This window comes from Equus przewalskii, chromosome 14 (assembly GCF_037783145.1).
Source record: "Equus przewalskii isolate Varuska chromosome 14, EquPr2, whole genome shotgun sequence".
NCBI lineage: Eukaryota > Metazoa > Chordata > Mammalia > Perissodactyla > Equidae > Equus > Equus przewalskii.
The window spans coordinates 2,096,144-2,120,888 of NC_091844.1; the positions used below are offsets into that span (position 1 = coordinate 2,096,144).

At 35.4% G+C, this 24,745-nt stretch overlaps 1 protein-coding gene across 3 annotated transcripts in view; it reads right to left on the bottom strand.

Annotated features, from left to right (window-relative positions):
* Window positions 1-1,303: 1,303 nt before the first annotated feature.
* Window positions 1,304-24,745, bottom strand: part of SLC5A7 (solute carrier family 5 member 7) — a 94,688-nt gene continuing 71,246 nt past the window's right edge. For 2 of the 3 annotated variants that reach the window (XM_070573310.1, XM_070573311.1), the window contains exons 2-9: window positions 24,150-24,379; window positions 19,767-19,880; window positions 18,848-19,003; window positions 14,686-14,834; window positions 13,751-13,894; window positions 8,570-8,723; window positions 6,248-6,465; window positions 3,452-5,202 (exon numbers count right to left, since the gene is read on the bottom strand). In XM_070573310.1, coding sequence (XP_070429411.1) covers window positions 4,576-5,202; window positions 6,248-6,465; window positions 8,570-8,723; window positions 13,751-13,894; window positions 14,686-14,834; window positions 18,848-19,003; window positions 19,767-19,880; window positions 24,150-24,379 — 1,792 coding nt within the window. In that variant the 3' untranslated portion in view covers window positions 3,452-4,575. Of the gene's footprint in view, window positions 5,203-6,247; window positions 6,466-8,569; window positions 8,724-13,750; window positions 13,895-14,685; window positions 14,835-18,847; window positions 19,004-19,766; window positions 19,881-24,149; window positions 24,380-24,745 lie in introns of all 3 variants that reach the window. The other variant, XM_008537740.2, reaches the window with a different exon arrangement.

The window sequence follows — 24,745 nt, forward strand, 5'->3', positions numbered from 1 at the left end:
AGACCTTAAAGATGATCTAACTCAGAAGCCTTACGTAGATAAAGCAGAAACCCAGGGAGTTCCAACAATTCTCCCAGCTACATCCATTCTCAGGCCAGAAGCCAGCGAGTCCGATTCCTGCCATTCGTGTGTTGTGGCTCATGTCAGCTGCATTGTGTAGCACTACAAAGGGACTGTTTTCAAATATTCCTTCCATTAATACCCACTACTCTAACTCTATCGATAAGCCTTTAGTCCCATCTGGTTTATGGTTTTAACTGATTCTAATTCAAAAATTAATAAATCAACACAGCATTTTGGCTTCAAAAACATAATGCAGTGCTTCTTTTAAACAGGTAACCGTAGTTTTCCATCTAAAAATCATAACAAAATTATCACAAACTCTTCGATTTTAGAGAATTTAAATAACATGAGATGGCTGCTTTTACTATTTTGGAGCTCTTCTTTAGGTGTTCATATAAAAACTTTTTTAAAAAACCATCATTTATCATCATCCTTTAGTTCCCTGGATGTCTCTCAGAATATCTGTCTTAGAAGAATGCTAATGATCAAATTAAAATCTCTAAACACAATGGTTAAAAATGAAGAAAACATACACAGTTTGCAACATCATATTCTATACATTCTGTTTTCTAGCTCCTAATAATTTCTTCCATACTGTAAATTTGTGATAATGCAAAAATACATGCTCTTTAAAAGCGTGTCCGTAATGGCAAAGTACTGTGATATTTCTTGCCATAATACTTATTCTTTGCTTCATTCATTATTAAGCTCATTCGAGACCCCTACTTCATATACACATCCAAAGGCTTATCATTAAGGTGTAAAAGGCCAAAGTTCTTCTGAGAGTCTATATAATTACACTTTTAAAGACACCTTGAAAGAGTTAGGTCAGAGATATGAAGCCTATACTTAGAGCACAATAAGAACAAGTTTCTCACTTAGTGATTGGTTGTATATCCTAAATCAAGAATTATCAGACAGCTATATGGTTTTTAAGATGCAGATCTTCTTGATATCAATGGAATATACATGATGTCTATTTATTTCTTTGATTCAAAGAAAGGCCTGTGTGCAGTGGTAGAACTTCTTTTCCAGGGAAAATAATTTACATCTTTTTAAAGATATGATACAATATGTTGCCCCAAGATTTATGCGAGGTGAAACATTTCCATTTGACATTTGCATATGTTCAATGGAATTGAGATGGTTTATTTCAATTCCATTGAATGCCTGTCTTGAAGCACCATTTATATTTGCTTTAAGAGAGGGCCCCCAAAAGCCAAACCCAGACAATGATATCCTGAATTGTACCAGCACAATTTAATACAATACCATTACATTTATAACATTTACATGTATAGTTGCAAATCTACTTATTTTGATCATAATTTATATAATATTTTGACAGACAAAAATATATGTTTAGAACCATTATATGTATCTGTCTGTTGAGTAGCAAACTTACAATTAATTATACACTATTCCAGAGTAATTTTCTTGAAGGCTAAAAAAGAAAAAGTCATGATTATGTTTAAAATACAATGCTAATTCATTATTTCCAAATAAAAAAGCTAATAGCCATTGCACTAGATTCGCTTGTTTCAGGCTTACATTCATCTGATATTCACACAAAATTCATCACTTGTAAGTGTAGCAGCAAAGCTGGACTTTGACAGTGAGTGCTCGTTACTGACAGTCCACCTCCAAGCTTGATGTTTTGAAAAAGTACGTGTGAATATACTAACATTATCTGACAAACATGTTACAATTATTGTAAAAGTATGAAAATGAAATGTTTTATTCTAATGCTTTATCCACAGGTATTGCCTCCAAAGGTTAATATAGCCAGTATCTAAAACGTTTCTGTCGTTTTCTGTCCATTGAGAATGGGCTTTTGGAATTAGGTTTGCTGAGCAAAGCCGGAAGAATACAAAGCTGTCTGCATCACCTCTGACATCAAAACAGAGAAGGGACGAGCACAAAGCATCGTCCCCTACATTTCACCACTTCATTCCTTCCTTGGAAATTGGGGGGCAATTTGTGTGTGAATGTGCCTAAATAAAGACCCTGTGATTGTTTTTTCATTCCTTCTTATTTTCAACTATTTTCAACCTTTAAAAAAAACTTGCTAATATTTAGCACATTTATTAGTGGATTTTATACTGAACTAGTTTTTTATATATTTAAGAGTAGGTAGGAAATAATGAGATAAATAAAAATAGAACATTATTTGTTAGCTTATTTAATTTATCTAGTTTTTAACATTTTGGAGACTAAAATTTTTTCCCCTTTATCTTTCTATTATTATAAAATGAATGGGATGGAAGAAATTTTCACTACCAGTATTTATTCTTTTTCACTGGATTTAAATATGATCTGTTTGGACAATTGTTGCACAACAAAATTGTAAAATATAATGTCTGTAAGAAGATTAGACTTCCCTGTTGTACTCTATTGAATTACGGCTGATGTATTTCTATGGAAGCACGTGCCTAAATAGATTGAAACAAAAACTTACAGTGATGGAGTGGGTAAAAATAATCATTCAGACAGTGTGCTGGACAGCATGGCACAGCTGAAGAATCGTGTTTGCCAGGAACTGTAGACTCCCATCAAGTAATTACTTTTACGTGTCAAATATTTCCATCTCTGTAGTTTTTCTTCTTGTGTTTCCTGCCCCTGGTTCTTCTCTCAATCCGTTTCCAAGAATCTTGAGATTCTCACACTTACTAGTTCCCAAAATGTGCTCCTTCCAAGTACTCCATAGGGTACTGGCATAGAAAAGATTCTGAGCAAATAGATGAGTACAAAGAGTTCTCTTCTCATTTGGACATAGATGATGTTCCTTAAAGATTCTGAATGCAATGTCATATTCACCATCAAGTTTTGATAAAGCATTAAAAATAAGGGACACTACAATATGTAAAATTATTTAATTTCATATTTTAAAAATTACCCTGTTACTTTAATTCATGTTTAATAACAAAAACGGTGTATTATTTGATGCTTTTAGACAATTACAACTTTTAAGAAAAGGAATTCTAGCTTACCAAACACTTTTATACTTAATGTCAAACACTGAGTTAACTTCACTTTGTGTATGAATCACAAAAAAGAAATATTTTTGGAAAAAAGTGACTTAGTTTGAATAATTCAGGCTGCTTTTTTTTATTGGATCAAAAGCTCCGATACTTTTTCAGCTTATCAGTTCTGTCTGCTTTTGTAGACACAGCTCCAGGTATATCTATAAAGTGACTGGTGGAAAAGCATTTATAATTCATGAATGAATACAAACCGTTACATGTGTGTATATATATATACACACACACACACATATATTTTAACTCCAGAAAAGAAGCAAAATAATGTTTAATGGTCAACCTCATGAAAGTTATGTAGACATCAAAAGTAAAAATCAATGGCTTCTTCCTTTTAGGACTTATTTTTTCTTTCTGATTTCTCCTGCATGTTAAATTTCACTACATACTTTTTGTAATGATTTGTCCAGTGCCTAAGTTCGGCTTATGTGAAAAAGCGTCACAGAATATCTTGCTTGACACTAAATCATCCTCACTAATGAATATCCAAAATTAAGTGGGTTTTGTTTTCCTGGTTTTACTACCATGGGGAGGCGTGGCTTGTCTCTCATTAATCTTAATTGGTGCTGGGTAGCTACCTCACCCTAAACATGGCTCATTTTCACTTGCAATAATAATTTAGAGAGTAAGCCAAGACATTACTTCTTTTAGCATGAAGCAAGACTTTATACATTTTAGATGAGGATAAAAATCTACCATTCTTCCTGTAACTTTCTGCTTAATGGGCTTCTTGAGTTATTGCTTTAAAGTTGTCTAATAATCACGCTGTCCATGCTCCAGGTACTCTTCTCAATGCATCTGGTAGTTGTAGACACACTCAACGGAGCCCAGGGCTCCTCTGCAAAGATGGATTCTATTTCCCTATCACCTGGACATAAAAAATGCCACTATACAATATTTTGTGTGTTAGCTTTGCCTGTGCTCAGGATAATACATGCCACTACTAAAAGAAAACAAATTGCATGTTCAGCAAATGTTTTAATTAAGAACATGAAAGAAGAAAATCAGCTGGTTAATTCATTGCACCATTCCTTGGTGTGACGGTGAGTTATTCTCACAGCCTCAGTGTGAGAATTAAATTGGATTCACCAGTGCACTAGCAAACAAGATCTGGTCAAGACTATCCAATCTCCTTAGCTCTTTCACATCTACTTCCTTCTTTCACAATAAAGATAAACGCTCTGCTTGGCCCGCTGTTCTTTGAGTGGGGCTTTATTCATTTTGGAATAGTTAAAACTATCTAGAGTTAAAATCAAATGAGGATGAGAAACACCAATGAGGAAGAGAACTGTTGCTTTCACAGGTGCCTCCTTTAGCTTGGCTTGTATTTGTGCAGTTGCACTTTTATAGGCATTTTTGTCCTCCTGAACATTTTTGGTTTTTTAAACATGTTTTATATGCTGCAAACCATCCTTCCAGGACTAGCCTGCTATCGTGCTGTTTGAGAGAGCAGTATTTTATTTAGATGGGGTCATTATAAATTATCTTCCGTCCCAGACCCTTCTGGACTGGAATCAATGTCAAGGAAGGCCTCTTTATTGGTGAAAGTCGAACTGAGAGTTATGCTCTGTCGAGGCTTCACAGGTGCAAGTTCATCTAGTTTAATATTTTCATTTTTGACCAGAATCGTCTTATCCATGTTTTCTTCACTGTGCCTTGCAACAACAGCATCAAATACATCTAATTTTGGTGGCAAGGTTCCACTTTCAAATAGGTATTTGGCTAGATACGAGATGCAAATGTTGGTTAAGAATGCAGTAACCATGGCAAGGGTCTTAAACGGGAATCTCTGATTATAGATACCATTCTTATCAGAGTAATAACCAGGGTAAAAGATCAAGGGCTGCAGGTACAGGTATGGCTCCCCACCAGTTATTCTCAGAAAAAGGCCAGAAATATAGCCTGCCACGGCCCCATATGTGTTGGTTCCCTTGATGAAGAGCACACAGAGCAGCTGTGGGAAGATGATGATGTAAACAAGGTCTGAACTTAGGTACCAGAGCCCATACACAGTCTTTGTTAGCAAGGCCATGGCAGTTGCAGAAGCTCCAAACACAAATACTGTGATTCGCATCACCCAAACGATTTCCTTGTCTGATGCCTGCAAGAAATTGCCACAGTGTCAGCTTCTTACACAATGTGTTGGCTCATTTAGGTGAAGAATGAGATGCATTTTGGTGCTTCAAAGCTGTTCTAGAGAATTTCCCTAGTTCAAATGGCTCAACCTATGGGAAAAGCTGACCTAAACCACAGCATCAGAAGCAAGCAATTTAGGTGGCTTCCCGGGGAGGCCTTTGGGAGAGGATTCTCTGAACCATGTGCAGGAAGAACAGACCACCTGTGCCTTCCCCTGAATGTGCAGGAGGAGTGGTGAGATGAGCTGACGTCTTGTCATAGAGGAGTAATAATGCAAGGCTGAATTTTGCTCACTTTACATTTTAAGGAATAGTTGTTATGTGGCAGTAAGGAGCCATAGCTCCTCCTTGCTGCCTCTCTTCATAGGAGCCCTCCCATCTTTAGGGCCAAACACCTTAAAACAAAAGTTGAACCATTTTGTTACCTATGACCTGGAAAACCTAGAGTAAGGCAAAGCTTTAGTCAAGGCTATTGGCTCCTCAGCGACCACAGCAGCATGCTGCTCTGCACCCACTTGATTCAATAAGGAAAATCAAATTGAGAGCCTATTTTCTGACAAAACTGGACTTGGGAGTTCAAGCAAGCAGAGGCATAGATGTTACACAAATACCCACGAAACAACTTACTCACCATGTTCTGCTTACACTAGAGTTCTCAAGTTTCTTATCGTATTTAATTAAACTCAAAGTTTTTCTAAGATATTGTGAGTTTCATTACTCTTTCATTAGAAAGACAAGAGGCTTAAATTATAGCAATATGACTGTACCTCTTGGGAAATAGTTATATTGATTTTTTTCCCTTCAGTATTGGCATGAACAATAACATGCATTAAAAACATTTATTTATAGCATAAATAAAATTCATCATTATTTAACCTTGTGTGCTTAATCAAAGTAGGGTCAGATTTTAATATAGAATATTAATCAGTAAATAATATTACATACACAATAAATATAATGATGGCAACAACGATAACAATAATGATACATTTTTAAAAAATGTGTTCTTACGTTTTGTCTGAATGAAAGCTGGTAGATGTTCCGAGCAAACATTGAACTTGCTGACAAGATAGAAGAATCTGCTGATGACATAACAGCAGCAGAAACTGCCCCAAGCCCAAAGTAAGAGATGTATACAGGGCAGAGATACTGCAGAACAAGTGGTAAAATCATGTCTGCTTCCTCATTACTCTTTGGATCTGGAATCCCATATGCAGTCTGGTTCCAGTCTGTTGAATAGAAACAACAAAACAACAACCAAGGAGACATACGTTCTTCATCTTTCTGGGGATCATCCTATTAGGTAGTTTTTAAAATGAATTCAGAATGTACGAATTAGTCCAATTAGATGGGAAGTCCATGTAGTGGTCAAGTGAAATTGTCTTATATGTTCTGAGTTCTAATGGTTTTTGGTTGCATTTAGTCTTATTTACAGGACCTGCACAGAATGTGCTGGTGAGATATACACACATATATTTCTCTTCTGGAATGGTGGCATTACATAGAAAGTGGTGAAGAATTATAGAAAAGAAACGTTCTTAAACTGAAGCACAGAGTATTTCTCCAACCATTTGGAGATGTGAGAGGACACTTACTCTTTCATTCCTTAGTCCTCAATTGTACATGTATAAATGGATAAAGACAGTAGTGGGGCTAATCTTACCCAACCTCTTCCTGTACATAAACTTGGTTTTGTAGCTGTCTCATCATTGTTTTTCTCCCAACTAAATTCCTTCTTGCATCAAATTCCACTTACTGGAAATGGGAAGCATGATACATAAAGGATAGTCCCTTTGAATTGAATAAAAAGTGCAGGTATGGGGCTGAAAGTTTGAGGACATTTTTGGACTCTGTGGTAAAAAGATGTGAAACATAAGCTTATCTTTGAATGCATAGCTTCTTCACCTTTTAGTTATGCGAACACGTGCTAAAGAAGACAATGGAACCTTTAAATGTACATTACTGTAGTTTCTTGTTTAATGCCATGATTACAAGACCAAATAAGAGTGGTTTTCCTCAGATCCTACCATTTTTTTCTTCCCTCATTTTCCGTTACAATTGTTCAAAGCCACGCTTTGATGTAGCCAATTTTACAGCAGTAACTGAGATGTTGTGTTAGCAGAAATATTGACCAAGAATGTGTACCTGATCTAAAAAAAATTGTTTTTTAAGTCTCTTGTCCTACAACACACACACACACAGAAACATTACTGAAACCAGATCTGTTTTTTGACTGTGACATAAATTCTATCTTTTATTTAAAGGCACACAATCACCTTTGTCAGCCACCTTTTTAAGTGCTTATGTCACGGATGAACAATTGGAATAGAGAATGTATGCTATGAACCATGACTACTCTTTTAAAAATTAAGTAACCCAATGAATAGCTCTACTAATTGAAAGTCAAATTAGCCAGGTGAGCATCATCCTGGAATATCTTTACAAAATACAACGGAGTGAGAGGTGAACTTCTCTAATCTGTTGTAATCATCTCTACCTAGCCTCCTTGAATTTGGGTTAATGTGGTGTATTTTCATGAAATGCTCTTAAAAGCTGTATAGCATGGGAACACAGGGTCAGGAACAATTAATAAGTTCAATCACAATAAGGGTGCGATTTAAAAAATGTTCTTCATAGAGCCTAACTTGGAAATACGCATTTCATAATGCTGTTTTTACCAATTTTGAGTAAGTTATTCCCTAAGTGACTTAGTATCTTAGTTTATCTTTAACTACACACTTATAGATTGATTTCTCCAAGAAAGAAACTCTTAATTAACAAACTATCAAAAATGTAAAGCAGAAATCTCAAGTTCAAAGTGCTCCTGAGGTGGTCATGATGATGGCAGGTAAACTTCTAAGCCGACGGCTCTCAACTCTGCTGCACTTTGACTCAGCAAGAGGACTTGAGAAAGCACTGGTCTCTGGTTCTATCTTAGATTATTAAAATAAAATCCCTGTGGTGTAGGCCAGAAATAGATATTTTTTAAAGAGTCCCTCTCCCTCTCCAGGTGATGTCAACGTGCACCTTGGCTGAGAACCACTCCTGATAGGATTACATATACATGATTGATAAATATACCAACATTGGAGGGGCTGTGTGTGCTCACAGGTATTTTATTGGAAGAGTGAGCAACCAAAAAAAGTTTGGAGACTACTGAGCTATAACACTATTTGTTGAATGCTATAACAAAGGTGTATATGTGAGCACGATGAGAAACAATGAACTATGTGGGGATAAGAGGAAAAGCAGGGGTGGAAGGGCAGCTGGGTGGTAATTCGTAACTTCGATGAAGCTTAAGTGGGTCAATTAGTGAAGCTGTAAGATATTTACCTGTTGATGCACCAATGGCCCCAATGAGTATGGCTGGCAGAGCCATCACCAGGCACCCAAAAGCTGCCAGAAAGGACAGCACTTGAGCATAGGTGGCTGAAGATGAAGAGAGAACCCTCTGGAAATAGGCTTGCCATGGGATTCCACCCAATATCTGCATGGGAATCATAGGGACTCAGAATGAGTTGGAGGCAAATAGCATCTATTAGGTATTTTTAAAATGAAATTTATTACAATAATATTCAGAATAGTCATAAGTACAGCTCTAAAGTACAAAAATGGTCTTACATGCCACTCATCTCAACTGCTATCACTATATTATTGTCACCCTTTTAATTGTGCAGAATTTCCTCAAGTTATTTTCTTACATAGCTACATAGGACAATCTTTTCTTTTCCTTAATTTACATACTTTAAGTGCATTACAACTACCAGAAGCCTTTGATTTGTTCCCATGTGCGGGTTCTAACCATCATAAAATAGTCACAAAAAATTAAGATTCTGAAAGTATGAAGTTTAATCTGAATCAATACAATTCAATGAATATTTCTGGACTTTGGTCATGTGCCAGGCAATGCAATGGTTGTCAGAGCACAAAGATGAATAAGGCATGGTTCTTGCTCTGGAGCTAACTGTCCACTGGGAGAATCAATGCATTTTGTTTGTGGAATACTCAAGACATTATACTGGGGCATCAAAGAAAACATTAGAATTTCTATTTATGCTCATTTTTACCTCATACCTAAATGTTATATAGTTGTTTTTCTTAAATAATTTACATACCATGTTAGTACAGTACATATAAGCAATTGAAAACTACATCTACATTGGAGGTATGCTTAAAATTCTTACTGATGATATAAATCAAAAAAGTTTGGAGACATTGAACTATAATATAATTTGTTGCATGCTATATGCATGGGATCAAAAATGAGAAACAATTATCTGGGGATGATGGAGGGAGGTTAAAAGCTGAGAGGAAGGGACAACCGCATGGTGATGAGGAAAATCTACAGAAATGATATTTGAGTCAGTCCTCAGGCATTGAGAGGGTGTCACCAGCTAGAGATGGAGAGAGAGGAGAGTAGCAGGGAGAGAATCTAATAGGAAAAAGAAAGAAAAAAACAATGAGGCAGCTATGAGCCCACCATATTTGGTATAATTAGAGGTCAGGATGTGTGGGAGTGACGAGAGAGGAGGCTGAGAAAACACTTTCCTGTGGATTACTGCCACAGTCTTCTGACTGGCATAGAGTCAGTGTTCGATACATGCATATCATGTGAATAAGTGAACTGATGAATGAGCTTCCCATATCACAATATATTTAAGTTGTTTCTTTAATTGCCTCTCTCTATAACTGGGCTCTAAATTCTGCCAAGCAGAGTGCTTGTCACATACTGATTCTAGAATAATTTCCTTTTTATATAAAACACACACGTTCAAAAGTAAAAAAAAAAAAAAAAAAGTTAAAAGAATATCCTCAACAAAGCATTAGCAAAGCAGATTTAATAATACATTAAAAGGATCATATACTGTAATCAAGTGGGATTTATTCCAGAGATTCAAGGATGGTTTAACATCCACAAATCAGTCAACATGATACACCACATTAACGAAATGAATACTAAAAGTCATATGATCATCTAAACAGATGCAGAAAAAGCATCTGACAAAATTTAACATCCATTTATGATAAAAACCCTCAACAAAGTGAGTAGAGAGGGAATGTAACTCAACATAATAAAGGCCATATATGATAAACTTATTGTTAACATCATACTCAATGTGAAAAGCTGAAAGCTTTTCATTTGAGATCAGAAACAAGACAAGGATGCCCACTCTTGCCACTTTTATTCAACATAGTATTGGAAGTCTCAGCAAGAGCAATTAGGCAAGAAAAATAAATAAAAGGCAACCAAATTGGAAAGGAAGAACTAAAACTGTCACTATTTGAAAATGACATGATATGATATATAGAAAACCCTAAAGACTTCGTTAGAAATCTGTTAGAACTAATAAACAGATTTTTTGTTTATTATTCTAATAAACCGACTTTCTGAAACAGAAATTCAGTAAAGTTGGAGGATGCAAAATCAATATGCAGAAATCTGTTGCATTTCTATATATTAATAATGAACTATCAGAAAGAGAAAAGAAGACAAAAATCCCCTTTACAATTGCAACAAAAGAATAAAATACCCAGAAATACCAAGGAAGTGAAAGACCTTCGTGCTGAAAACTGTAAGACATTCATGAAAAAAACTGAAGAAGAAACAAATAAATGGAAAAATATTCTGTGCTTATGGATTGTAAGAATTAATATTGTTAAAATGTCCATACCACCCAAAGCAATCTACATATTCAACGTAATCCCTATCAAAATTCTGAAGGAATTTTTCACAGAAATAGAACAAACAGTCCTATAATACCTATGGAGCCATAACAGATCCCAAATAGGCAAAGCTATCTTGAGAAATAAGAACAAAGCTGAAGGAATCATGCTCCCTGATTTCAAATTATATTACAGAGCTATAGGACTTAAAACAATGTGGTATGGAATAAAAAATAGGCACATACATCAGTGGAACAGAATAGAGGGGCCAGAAATAAACCCATGCGTATATAGTCAATTAATCTATGACAAAGGAGCCAAGAATACACAAGGGGGAAAAGACAATCTCTTCAATAAATGGTACTGGGAAAACTGGACAGCCACACACAAAGAATGAGACTGGACTGTCATCTTACACCACACACAAAACTTAACTCAAAGTGGATTAAAGACTTGAATATAAGACCTGAAACCATAAAACTCCTAGAAGAAAACACAGGGGATGATTTTTTGGATTTGATACCAAAAGCAAAGGCAACCAAAACAAAAATAAACAAGTGGGACTACATCAAACAAAAAAGCTTCTGCGCAGCAAAGTAAAGCATAGAAGAATGAAAAGGCAACCTACTGAATGGGAGAAAATAATTGCAAATCATATATCTGATAAGGGGTTAATATCCAAAATATATAAAGAACTCATATAACTCAATAGCACAAAAACAAACAACTCAATTGAAAAATGGGCAGAGAATCTGAATAGACGTTTTTCCAAGGAAGGCATCCAGATGGCCAGCAGGTACATGCAAAGATGCTCAACATAACAAATCATCAGGGAGATGCAAATCAAAATCTCCCTGAGGATATACCACCTCACACTTGTTAGGTGAAATAGGTCAGACAGAGAAAGACAAATACCATATGATCTCTCCTATATGTGGAATCTAAAAACAAAAATTTAAAAATTAAAAATAAATGAGGTACAGGTACAGGGAACAGATTGGTGGTTGCCAGAGGTGAGTGGTGGGAGAAATGGTTGAACTGTTGTCTATACTTTTAGTTTAAGTAAGTTGAACAAAAACAAAGTTAAAAGAAGGAATTCTAAAATTCCTAATTCCACGACTCAAGTCTATATTCTTCCAAAATTTTTCCTTTATTTTGCAGCCTGTAAATCAATATATTACTAACATCTTCCATGCCAATGAATATTTATCAATAATATCAATGACTATATGAAGTGATATATCATAATTTACATATCAATCCCCTTAGACATTTAGATCATCACATTATCAGAGGTTTCTGAGTAAGGTAAAATCTGACCTCCATTGACAAACAGAAGCTTCCACGGCAAGGTAGAAAATAGGTTTGGAACAGAGAGTTATGGGGGGCTGCCGGTGGGGAGACCAGTGAGGGGCTAGCACAATAGGCCAGGTGAGGAATGCTGTCAGCTTAAATATAATGACAATATAGGGACAGTGGGCTGGTACAGAGCGAGACAGGGAGATACTTTGATGTTATCATTAGCAAGACTTGGTGGGTTTTTTACATGGAGGATATGCTTGAGAAACAACTGAAAGATGAGACACCAATGGCGAAACATTTCAGGGTTTATTTTTACAGTTTACTCATTCATTCATTAAACATCTACTATTTCATTTCAACTTACTTTATGATTTGAATAATGAACATGACTTGGTCATACAATTTTTTAAGATGGAAGAAACTTTAGCAATTATGGGGTACAATGCCTTATCTTGAAGGCCAGTAAATCTGAGAACTAAAGTGGAGTATAGAGGAAAGGACTTTGGAGTCTTGATTCTCTGTTTCGATCTCTAGCTTAGACAATGGTGTGATCATTAACAAATTGCCTAACTTGTCTGAGTCTCATCATCTACTCCATATAACCATAAAAATACCTGCCATGCAGGTATAATTATATACACATCCAATATTTAATCTCTTTCTCTATTCAATTCATAATAGTAAATTATTCCAGAAAAATTTCAGCCAATGCATTTCTTAACAATCCTTGGGGAAGAAGCTCTCCTACTCGCCACTGGAAATATTTGTTTTTATGTTTTCTTTCCTGGGAGAGATACTTCTACTTTTAGTGCTAAAATTTAGCAAAGTGGCACAAACACAAAGTTAAATCACACAATATTGCGAACCCTCTAAAGAGGAAACAAAAATAAACAATTTCACCTAATTTTAATTAAAAAAAAGTAATCTATTTCTTCCTTTGAAATCAAATACAGTGTTTTATTTGTATGTATAACCCTTCTAATTAGCAAAATCATAGAATCTGGTAGGTTCTTTTGGGTTTTTTCCTTCCCTCAATCTACGGCCTGTGCCCTTTCCCCCAAGGTTCTTCATGGTCTCAGGCTGCCTCTGACTTCCCAGGGTTTCTTTCCTGGCATCTTTCCTGAGTGATACCTCCTTTCCCAACTTATCTCATGCACATAAGGCCTTATGACATCCCCTAATTTACTTACTTTGTAATTAGAGACTAAATGAGTTACTTATTTCAGAAGAAATTGGTCCAAAATACAAATTAAAATTTTTAGATGGCTTGACTCTCAGATGAGGGTAGGTATCTCGGGGTAGGGCATGGTGCTCCTTAACTTACAGTACAACACAAATGAGAAAACACCACACATAACCCCATGAACATTATTCCTTATTTCACTAGTCAGCTACCACAGTCAGTAAGTGCCTCCATCCTTTCAATAGAAGGTATTCAACTCGGAAATGGACAGTAGGTGAATTTTACATATAAACTTTAAATTATTGAAATTGCATTTGATTTCAGGAACAATTAGATTGCATTCCTCAGGTAAAAGCATCACTCACCAACAACAGAAAACTATCAAGCCAAGTGTAGACTTCAAATGATTCAATGGTTCCAAGCCAAGGCTCCTGGTATTTGGCATGGACTGCAGTGAACCCAATGTCAGTAACTGCAGGATGTGACAGTGCGAAAGGGACACTGATCCACTGTAACCAAAGAGTGACATTAGAATGTTAGGCTATTATTTTTAACTAATGTATGTAAGGTTTAGCCACCTATGTTTTTTCATAGACGTCATAGCTCAGTAGTTCCTCTTGTTCAGACAGAAGAACCCGGAATCACGTTCTCTGTAGGACACCATGCAGTACTGATTTAGAAAAGTTAAAGTAACATATTATATACTTCTGTGCTTAATTGCACTGTATTATACCAACTATAGGAGCAATCACCACAATGCTCTGGGAAGAAAACATTAAATTTGAGAACATTGTATATATTTATTTATAAACTTTTTACTTTTTCTTTGAATTAGGAAAAAATATCCATTCCCCAAAATAAGGAGCGATTTGATTGAGAAATTGGTAGTGAAATAAGCATTCAAGGGTGAGCCTTCCAATAGGTGGAAGAAGAAGGAATTGCAGGGAGAGATGGTCTAGGTGGATCAAGACAGAGAGCAAAAGAATATATGGCATACGGACATGTGTGCGCACACATCTGCTGAGTGACAGGGTTTGCTGGCTTGAGGGTGGATTAGAGAAGTGGGAGAGATAAAGATAGAAAACCTTGTATTGTGAACTAAGAGATCTGTATTTTCTTTTTTAGGCAAACAGAAGCTAGAGGAATTTCTTCTGAATTTAAAAAAATATTTTAGTAGAATTTCTTCTGAATTTTAACATCCTATGTGAATAGAGAGTTTAGCTGAAGGGAAGAGCCAGGAAGAGCGGTAAGTTGGCTCAGACAGGAAGGAAGAAGAACATCTGTGAATGGCCCCACTTACCAGTCCTACGAAAATGCAAAAGAGCTGAACAACATCCGTGTAGGCCACAGAGTAGAGACCTCCTACCAGGGTGTACAGAGTGGCGATGAGTGCAGAGACAATGACAGAAGCGTGTACATTGACATTAATGATCACACTGATAGTGGCTCCTGGAAGAAAGCAAAAACAAGAGAACGCTGTGGTCAACGTACTCAACTGGATTCCACTTCCTGTGGAAAAATATATTTTTTCAGTGACAGCAGATATTTTCCTATGTCACATGAATCGTATTGGATGATAAAGCTAAAGCAAATTTTCATATTGAAATTTTTATATCTCAGTAAATTGAATATGCACTTACATATGTGTATTTATGTGTATATAAATGTATATTTAAAAATATTCTTTCTTTTTGAAATTAGTGCTTTGCCAACCTATTTACATGGGGACACCTGAAATCCATGATATGATTACAGAATTTCATGAAATATGATAAATTTAATGACTGTGAGAATTTATAATAATTCCACCAACTATCTGAAACTTTAATTAAATATATGCAATATATTTATGCACATCCATGAGAAATACAAGCCTTTTTGATAAGCATATTCATCCATTTCTACATTTTACAATTAATATTCACTTACTATTTTGCATTAATTCTGACCCATGCTAGCTTTTGTGTATGACAGATGGTATAAAGTACCAATGTTTGAGACAAATTTATAGGAGAAAATAACAAAATTGGTAAATTGTATCTAGCAACTTTTCCTCTTATTTTGTAAAAGATCACTTTTATTTTGTTTAAGTGGTGGAGCATTCCAGGCTCACTCCTAGGACACGAACGTATGGAAGAGCCCTAGATTTAAGCATTATAGTTTTAAGGAATTTTCATCAACAAATTTTTAAATCTGCCTTAGAAATCAAATTTATATTTTCTTACTTTATGACTTTGTTCACTGTGCTTGTTGGTGTCTAAATTTCCAGTGAGAATATTATGGTTTGGACAATTGGACCCCTGTTGTTCCTGGACTGGCAGTTCAGAATTTGCTTCTTGCTTTACAAAGCCTCTTCCCAGTGCTTTTGAGAGCTATATAATTCATATTTCATATTTTTAAACACGGCAATGCTAGGAATGCTAACACACATGCAATAAATCTGTGCTTTTGTGTTATCAGTTGCAATCTTACATATTACTACAACTCCTCAGTTGCATGCTACTAGTAGTGTATGCGACCCACCAGTGATGAAAATTTATCACAAAGAGCAGTAAATGATATTTTGATCTAAGATAACACAACAAAATACTTATCAAGAAATTTTTTCTTAATGCTTTGGCTTTGGTAACAGTTAAATTACTTTCAATTAATAAAGGAAAAAACATGGTAAGGAGTTAGAGGATGAAGACAGAGGAAAGAGGTCAATTATTTATAAATGACTTTGGGTAACTGACTGAGTTATTGTAGTACAAATATCTGTTGTACAGATATTTGACAAGTTATTTTTTTCCAGAAATTATTTACTTCATCTTGAAACTTTAGTTGCAACTCTTTGCCATTCTTCTTTTAGTCTAGTTTCTCTCCTTTAATAACAACATTTCTAAGTATATTCCATGAATTATCAAAGTCCAACTATCTCTTTTGAGTCCTGCTTAATTTTCCACACATTAGTGAAATTTCTATTAATCCTACACCTGCAAAAGGTAGGGAGGTTGTATATTATAGAAGAAAGATCACTGGACTAGGATCCTAAAGGTAGGGGGTCCTAGTAGATGCTGCCATTTGGTTGTAACTCAGTGGTTTTAGAAAAGTTACCCACTTTTCTGTCACTATTAATATGAGATAAATTTTTTCTCTAAAATATTTTCTAAATAATTAAATCATTTGTAGTAAGTAAAATCAAAGTTCTACTTCCAGATCTGCTGTGAAATATTAGTGTACTGATGTAGTCATTAACATAAATATACTGTAAATAAAGTTACAAAAAATTCACTGAATTTGAGCTGTTAGAAGTGTAAATACACATTTCTCTAAAAAGTTGTAAGGATGCTATCCATTTATACAGAGAAGATAGTTTAAAATTCTTCTGTGTTTCAGTGGTGAACCACACACATTCACAGTAGGGTGGTAATAGAGCTTATATTTGTCTATTCTGAAGTATCCCAAATTATTTCTAATAAACACTAACTTTGAATTATGTCCAACTATTATTTCTGAAGAAAATGGAGGTGTTAATTTAAAAATATACGCACATTCTCTTTACCAGAGCATGGATATCAAGCAATATCAGTAATGTCTTCATATATATTGTCTCATATTTGTGTGTGTGTGTGTGCGCGCGCACACGCGCATGTGGAGAGAGAAAGAGAGAGGCATTAATATATTTTACATATATATTGACATACACAGGCATAGACACACATGAATTATATACAAAAATAACTATTGCAACAAAGTTCAGAGTTTAGCTATTATGTTTTATATTTCCAAAATACTTTAGAAATATTAGCTTATTAATTCTATTCTCCCTTCAGGGCTCTGTTACATAAATTGATCTTTATTCAGTGAGAGTGAACATTTTGTATTCTATTAGATATTCAGCCTACTCCTTTTTTGATATCTCAGCAGGCAGTTTGTTCTCAAAACAAAAATTTTCTGGTGTTGAAAGCAATATAAGCCACCATTGCTTCTTAGCTAATGAGAGCAAGGTGGAAAGGTAGGTGTACTTTTACAAATAATTTCATTAAGATATAAATGCAGTGGAGTATTGTGGAGTATTGCCATCTAGCACCAGGAAAGTGCAACATTTTTCACTGAGTTATTAGAGTATTTTATAACTATGAAATTCTCTTCTTTTCTCCAACAAGTCACTCCCTTGTTTTACAGTTGGAGACCAAGAAAATAATATAAGATTATATAGGATTTTGAGAGAAAAAGGAGTAAAATGTAGTATATATAAATTATCTGATATTACAGAGGCCAGGTCTGATAATACTTAAACCAGACGATAAGTTTGTTCTGGAACATACAACATAGAAGAAATTCATCTCATCTTACTTTTGTTCAGCCCAAAGTCTGGCTGTACACTTAAGCTCTTCATTTCCATTTGTAAGAAGAGATGGAGAGTAACATGTGTGAGTGCCTGGATGCAAAACATTGATATAGCTCACTGAGGAAGGTTGCCAAACCTCCAGCTCTGTTGATTTTCAAGAAGGAACTCAGCACTCAGTGGGATGGTTTAGATTTCTCCTTGACCAAAAAGTAGAGTAATGAGCCTAAAGATCTCCCACCATCCCACTGAAATCTCTTTTTTCTAAAACTTATAAATGGGCGGAAAAGCCAAGGGCCAAGGACAGATTGTCCTTAGCATTAATTGATCTTGCTAGTAAGTCAGACTCTAAAGAGTCTAAGTTCATTTTCTAGATCCCTAAAGATGTCCACAACCCAATACTTCACAATATAATGGGACTACATTGAGGAAAAAAGAAGCAACATTTGTTTTCTTTGTAGCTGTAGATCATTCATTCACTTGTGATAGGATTACGCCTGTTAACAAGACACAAGTCCTGCTTTCTAGAAATTTATAATTCTTTTCTTGAGGTTAGAAAGGTTGAGGTTGAGCATGAAATAGATAAACAGACACTTAATCATACAAAGTGAAGTCCAATGAGAACAAAATTCCAGGTGCCTAATGAAGCCCATAGGAAAGGCACCCAGGAGGTTCAGGATGACTGCTCTAAGGAAGTGACATCTATTAGAAGATCTGAAGGATACTCCTGGTTATCTAGGCAGATGTGGGAGAGGAAAGAGGGGAGATGAGTCAAAGCAGAGGGCACCTGGGCTTGCTAAGCGTCAGAGGTGAGAGAGGAGGACTACAGTTCTGGAAGAAGGAAGGAGGCATGGGGAATGATGAGAGGAGAGAACCATAGCCCAAGTCATAAAAGACCTTGTGAGCCCAGTTAAAAAGTTAGGTTTTAAGCAGGAACGAGATATGATCAGATGTGCATTTTAGAAGGAAGAGTCTGGCTACCATGTAGAGAATACAGGGAGAGGGCAGAGCAGTGGGCAAGGAGATGGTTGCATTAATCCAGGTGAGGGAGGCTGGGGGTGGCCTGTAAAGTTGTGTATCTGTTCAGTCAACGAGAGAGATGAAGCTAGAACAATATTTCATCGGTCCTTACCTAAGGCAGAGAAAATGGCTGCAGCCCAGAACATTTCTCCCATTAGTGCAGGAATAAATAAGAGCCCACCCATGCGTTTTCCGTAGATCTGCTGAAATGGGTCTAACATAGTCACATATCCCTTGGAACGCATAGGCTTTGCAAAAAACAGCCCACCTAAAAGAAATCAAACAAGTGTTTATGAGAAAATAAAAAATGCATAATATAAGAGTGTTTGCCAACCTTTCGCTATGCTATAATTTTTGAAGGGAAACAGATTTTTTAGAACACTTGTATATGTTGAGGAACCAACCTGAAATACCCTATGAGTACAGAACCAAGAAATATCTAGCAGCCAAATAAAAATTTCTTAAGACATTTATCACTGTATGCATCCAAAGGACAATTGAATTGGTATATCTGAGGCATGCAGATTAAAAACATGGACCAGCACAGCACTCACTAAAATGCCTTGACGTATTTATTTGTAACATCCAGCATAGCACTTAGACATTTTGAATAAAGGCAAGATCCAACAAAAGTATTTTAAGTGCAAAAAAAAAGGAACTCTATGATATAATATTCTTGACCTTTTATTAGTTTGACTTACAAAAAGAAATTCTGATACAATTTAAGTGAATTCATTCTTAATGATATATTCACACTATTTTTGAAAGAAAAAATATTCTGTTAAGAAATTCACTGTTCTATTAAGTCATAAGATCAAGGGACTTTCTTTACATATTCCATAGTCAAGAGATCAAATAATCTACGCATTATTGTTCCACTATTTACCAATTTCTTGTAACAGCTACTTAGAGATTTATGGTAACGCTTTTACAAAGTAGTCATTCACATTGGTTGACTTGTTACTTCACTTGTTATACTCCTTTTCTAAATGTTCACTGAGTGGGTCATTGAGGTTTAAACTTTCACTTACCTAAAACCAGACTAAGAGAATATCCAATTGGTGCCTGAGCCCACGCTAGACCGTAATCTGGTACGTACACTGCTTCAGCTGTCCCGTTGATGTATCCTCCTCCAACCCAGGTGGCTGAAATAAAATGAAAAGCGAGGGAAAGACACTGCCATACCCGTCATACCCTAGACCTGCTTGGTCTAACACAGTGGCCATTAGCCTCACATGTCTATTGAGCACCCAAAACTTGGCTAGTCTCGATTGAGATGTTCTATGAGTGTGAAATACACACTGGATTTCAAAGACTTAGTATGGAAAATAAATGTAAGATATCTCAATAATTTTTTTGTGTTGATTACACGGTGAAATGAAAAAATTTTCAATGTATTGAATTAAATACATTCTATTATTTACATTAATTCATCTATTTCTTTTCATGTCTTTTAAAGTAGTTTGTAAAAAATATAACATTACATTTGTGGCTCACATTATGTTTTTATTGGACAGTGAGGCCCCAGATGTTTTCTAAATCCATTTAGTCATCAACAATTTTAAATGATATTATTTAAATAAATGAAACCATATACAATATAATATATGACTATTTCTATTCTCAATAATACTACAACTTTTTCCCTAGCCTTCATAACATGGGGTCAAGTGTCTTTATTTCAAGGCCTTCTGTTTTAATTGTATTGATCTTTACACAGTGATCGTGACTATTCTCCTCAGGGAGTAACGTATGTGGGTGCGTGTGTGTGTGTGTCCGTGAGTGTGCTTTTCCTTAGTAGAGTCATGTCTTAAACACTCTGGGTACATAGGACCTTGGCAAATCTGTGGAGCATCATAATTAAGTGATACTACTACTTTAAATTGCCAGGAGAGTGAAGGGAAGAGAGAGATGACATTTTTACTCCAAGGTGTCCTACAGTGAGTTTAAATTATCTTTTCCATCTGTCTTCCTAAATCCTCAACATCCAGGTAGGGCCTAGACTAGCGATCAGAAGAATTTAAAATGTTCACTGCATACCCACTTGCAATTCTTTGCTCTAATCTGGGTCTTTTAGTAAGATATTTGATATATCACAGAGAATAATAAGAAATATGTCTTCTCCAGATTTATTTAATAAAATTTCTGTAGCATAATAGCTAAACGAGGGAGGTCAAGGGACCAAAGAAAACACATTTTGTTAAACAAGTTTGAGCCAAGAATGATCTATAAAATCTACCATTTTCTCCAAGAAGACAATATAATATTTGGTTCTTGCTGAAAAACTAGGATTACTGGGACACTTAAATCTTCACAGTTTATATCATTTTAAGAGTACAATAAAAATATTTAAAATAATCCCTAAGTACAGTTTGTGTACTTAGAACTGTATAATAGAATTATGAGGGATACAGGCTGGCAAGAAGCTTATCAGATGTGAGACTGAATTCTGGGCTGTATCATCACATTGGGAATAAAATGTGACTGAAAAATTCTCTAAAATCTTACCCTTAGAACGTAAGTAAAACCAATAATATGTACATGAAATTATCAAAGACAAGCTTTTCTGTTGTGTTCGTGCCAGAATTTATCTGGCTTTCAATTGAAAAACAAAGCAAAGAATAGAGAATGTTTTGGGGTTAATACTATTTTTAAAAGGTTAACATGTGAAAAGACTTTCCTGCACAGAAATTTTAAGTATATTCAACTGGGAAGTTTATATACAAAATCCTAAAGTGGATAAATATGTATTTATCAGTCAATCTCATCTTCATAGTAGCTTTCACATGGGTATTAATAAGTAACAAATGCTATTATTTGTTTTTCTCATTCTAAGCCCCGCTGAAATTTTAAAAAGGGTTTTTTTCCCCCCACTGAGTGTGTAACTAGGACGAATTCTCACAGGTTCAGGATCTGAGACTTTGTCTTCCTGCTGGGCAACCGGAACTGCTAACAACACACCACAACATTTCATTGAATAAATGATCTGACAGTCTTACAAGCACACAGCTTACGAGGGATCAGTTTTCATTGTGTAGGTCTCCTCTTCCTCATCCAAACTGAACATGGTGCCTGAATGATTGCAAATATTATAATATAAAGGTGAAGACTTGGTTACTTGTTATGATTAAAATTCCTCTATTTTTATCAATCTAGTTCCTTCTATACCAGAATTTGCTCTGCATGTTTGTATATGTCATGTCAGATTCATGAATGAGAACAAGAACTCTTTTAACCCATATGCATTTTTATTTTCAGTCTTTATTCTTTATTAAATATATACAATCAATGAATCTGACAAGGTTTAGATAATATTGTTCAGATTTTAAATAAATTATGATATTGACCAAGGTTCTTTTCAGTTCTAAGAGATTAAAAAAAATCTTTAAAAACTGAGCTAGATCATGTCACTTTATAGGAAATATTATAATTCAACTTTTTTCTAAATACTTTAACAGCCTATTAGATTGGAAAAATCTCTCTAAATGATGAAAGAACAAATTCTGAAATATTACCTTTATGGGCATAATAAATATAATATTAAATTATAGTAATAACTATAATAATTTACATGAACAAAATATGCTGATGTACAACAGTGTATTTATTTTTTCAACAGCTTTTTGAGTGACATCAGCAACTTTTGTTGTTTTATTTTGCTTTTCTTCTCATTTTTTTCTCTATATCTCTCTGAGGGAAATATAGTTACGATATTTTAAACCACTTCAGATCCCAGTATCACATCAGGATCTTTAGGGGAAGGAAGAAATGTCTGTGCTATAATGAAAATGAAGATATGAAGTTGTGCATACTATTCATCAATAGGTGGGTAAGAAGAAAATACATTGGAAAATCTACACCAACATTTCAGTAAACTTATCTGCAGGTGGTAGCTTTATGGATGACTCTTGTTCTTTATATGCTTTTTATTTATGTAATTTTGTATATTAGGCATCACAGAAAATATTTTGCAAAATACAATTTGTTCTGTATATGTATGTATGTAGAAAAAATGAGAGATGGTAAAAAAGAGACCTCTTTACAAACTGTGTACTTTTATACAGAAATAAAGTGAAACCAGCGGAGGGCCGCATGTGCACACTGTGGAGGACCTGGGCGTGGCTGCCAGGAGACCACTGGTTAGGCCTTGGCTCTGCTCCTTGTTAACCATGTAACTCTTAGTCTTCACTTAAGCCCAGAGCCCTTTCATGGAGCTCAAATTCAAACGGAAGATCTTCACAAAGATCAAATGAAATCTGTACAGTTCATGAAGAGTTAAACAAACATAAAACATACATATCTGAAAAATAAAATCTATAGTCCATAAATTGTTCCACAGTATTGTGGGTTTCAGATGCCCAAACAGGGATGCAGTCCTTCCAGACTGGTTTGTAAGCTATTTCATATCCAGAGAGAACCCTTTTTAAACAACACTTCAGGACTGAAGTTGGGCATCATTTGGATATGATTTCCAACAGGACATTTTCAAATGGGCACTCAGGGCTCCTGTTAATTGGTTATGTTGCTAATGCTTGAAAACCTAAGAAAACGCTAAAACAAAATGTGTGTTTTTACTGAATATGTATCAAATAATACTAAACATATAATTTTAAATTCTTGTTTTTCAGAAATATTTTCAACAACCAAGAAGAATATAAAGGAGAAACAAGTCACCACTTAAACAGAACCACATCTGGGCAAATGAGGAAAGAGTATGGCCCTCCCAGCAGAGAGAAGGTGTGAATGAGAGAGAGCTGCAGATGGTGGCCCAGGGGTCAGCCCACACTCTGTTCTGTTAGGACACACTTTAGATTTTTTCCTTTTATATCAAGCTTCCTGGAAATCTCTTTTTTCAGTGCTGTGGATTTCTAACAAGTGATTGTCTTCTTGTGAGAAAATCAGTTTATTACCTGGTAGAATTAGGTTTCAGAACAGGGTATCAATCAATCTGGAATTGTGTTGCCTCCAAATTGATTTATTCAGGTTTAAAGCCATCACTAGCCAGTGTTCCTTGGCATTCATCGTTTAAGACAACTTTAAGTTGCAACGTCATGCCCGTATTAATGAACACGATGAGACACTGACTTTATCACATTAATTAACAGAGACATAACTTGTAAGAACAAGAGATTTTTGTACTTTCCGCCACCTCTTTGTTTGAATTCTGTTTACACCCACTAAACAGCCTAGAGAGCTCAGATTTGTCTCATTGATATTCTGTCCAGTGATTTATTATAAAATCATTTTGTTCAAGTACCACTGAGTTGAAATCATTTTATTTTTGTTTTAAATAGGTGTAAAATTATTTAAAAAATATGTAAGTAGTGAACACACAGAATCCCCAAAGGACAAAAAGCAACACTTGCTTTGTTACTCTGAGAAGCCAAGGAGGACCAGGCAGCGTCGGAACCTACCTGTCATGGTGAATCCGCCCACTAGCAGGCCAATGTCCCGGCCGCCAACTATTATGGCCTCGCTGTGCTCCTCCGCCCGGCTGCTGTTTTTGGTTCTCCAGGCAGCCCATATTCCAACCAGCAATATCAGAAGGTAGAACACGATGATAGCTATCAGTCCTTCCACATGGAATGTCATCTTTATCTGGGGGGTCTGGATTCTTTCACAGCTGGCTACTTCATTAAGACTTCTGAAGAAAATACAGTGATGCATTATAAAGCAGCCAAGCATGCACAGGCAGCCGCAAACAAACCTGCTGGCTCCTGAGAGATCCTGTGCCACTTAAAGAAAAAGGACATTGTAATTGTATATTAAAGTAGTAGTTGCCAACAAGTGCCCATCGTATCATTATATTTCTACTTCACAATTTAACATTCTTTTGAGTTGAAACAGAAAAAAATCAGAAATTCTGTTTAACAAATGTAATCATGATCATTTTGTATTTAATAAATTCTTTCAATTTAAATTTAATCTTGTATCTTAACTCAGTAAGTTGGCCAAGGAATCACCTACAAAGAGGATGTCTGCTTGCTTTTGGAACTGACTTACTATTTGA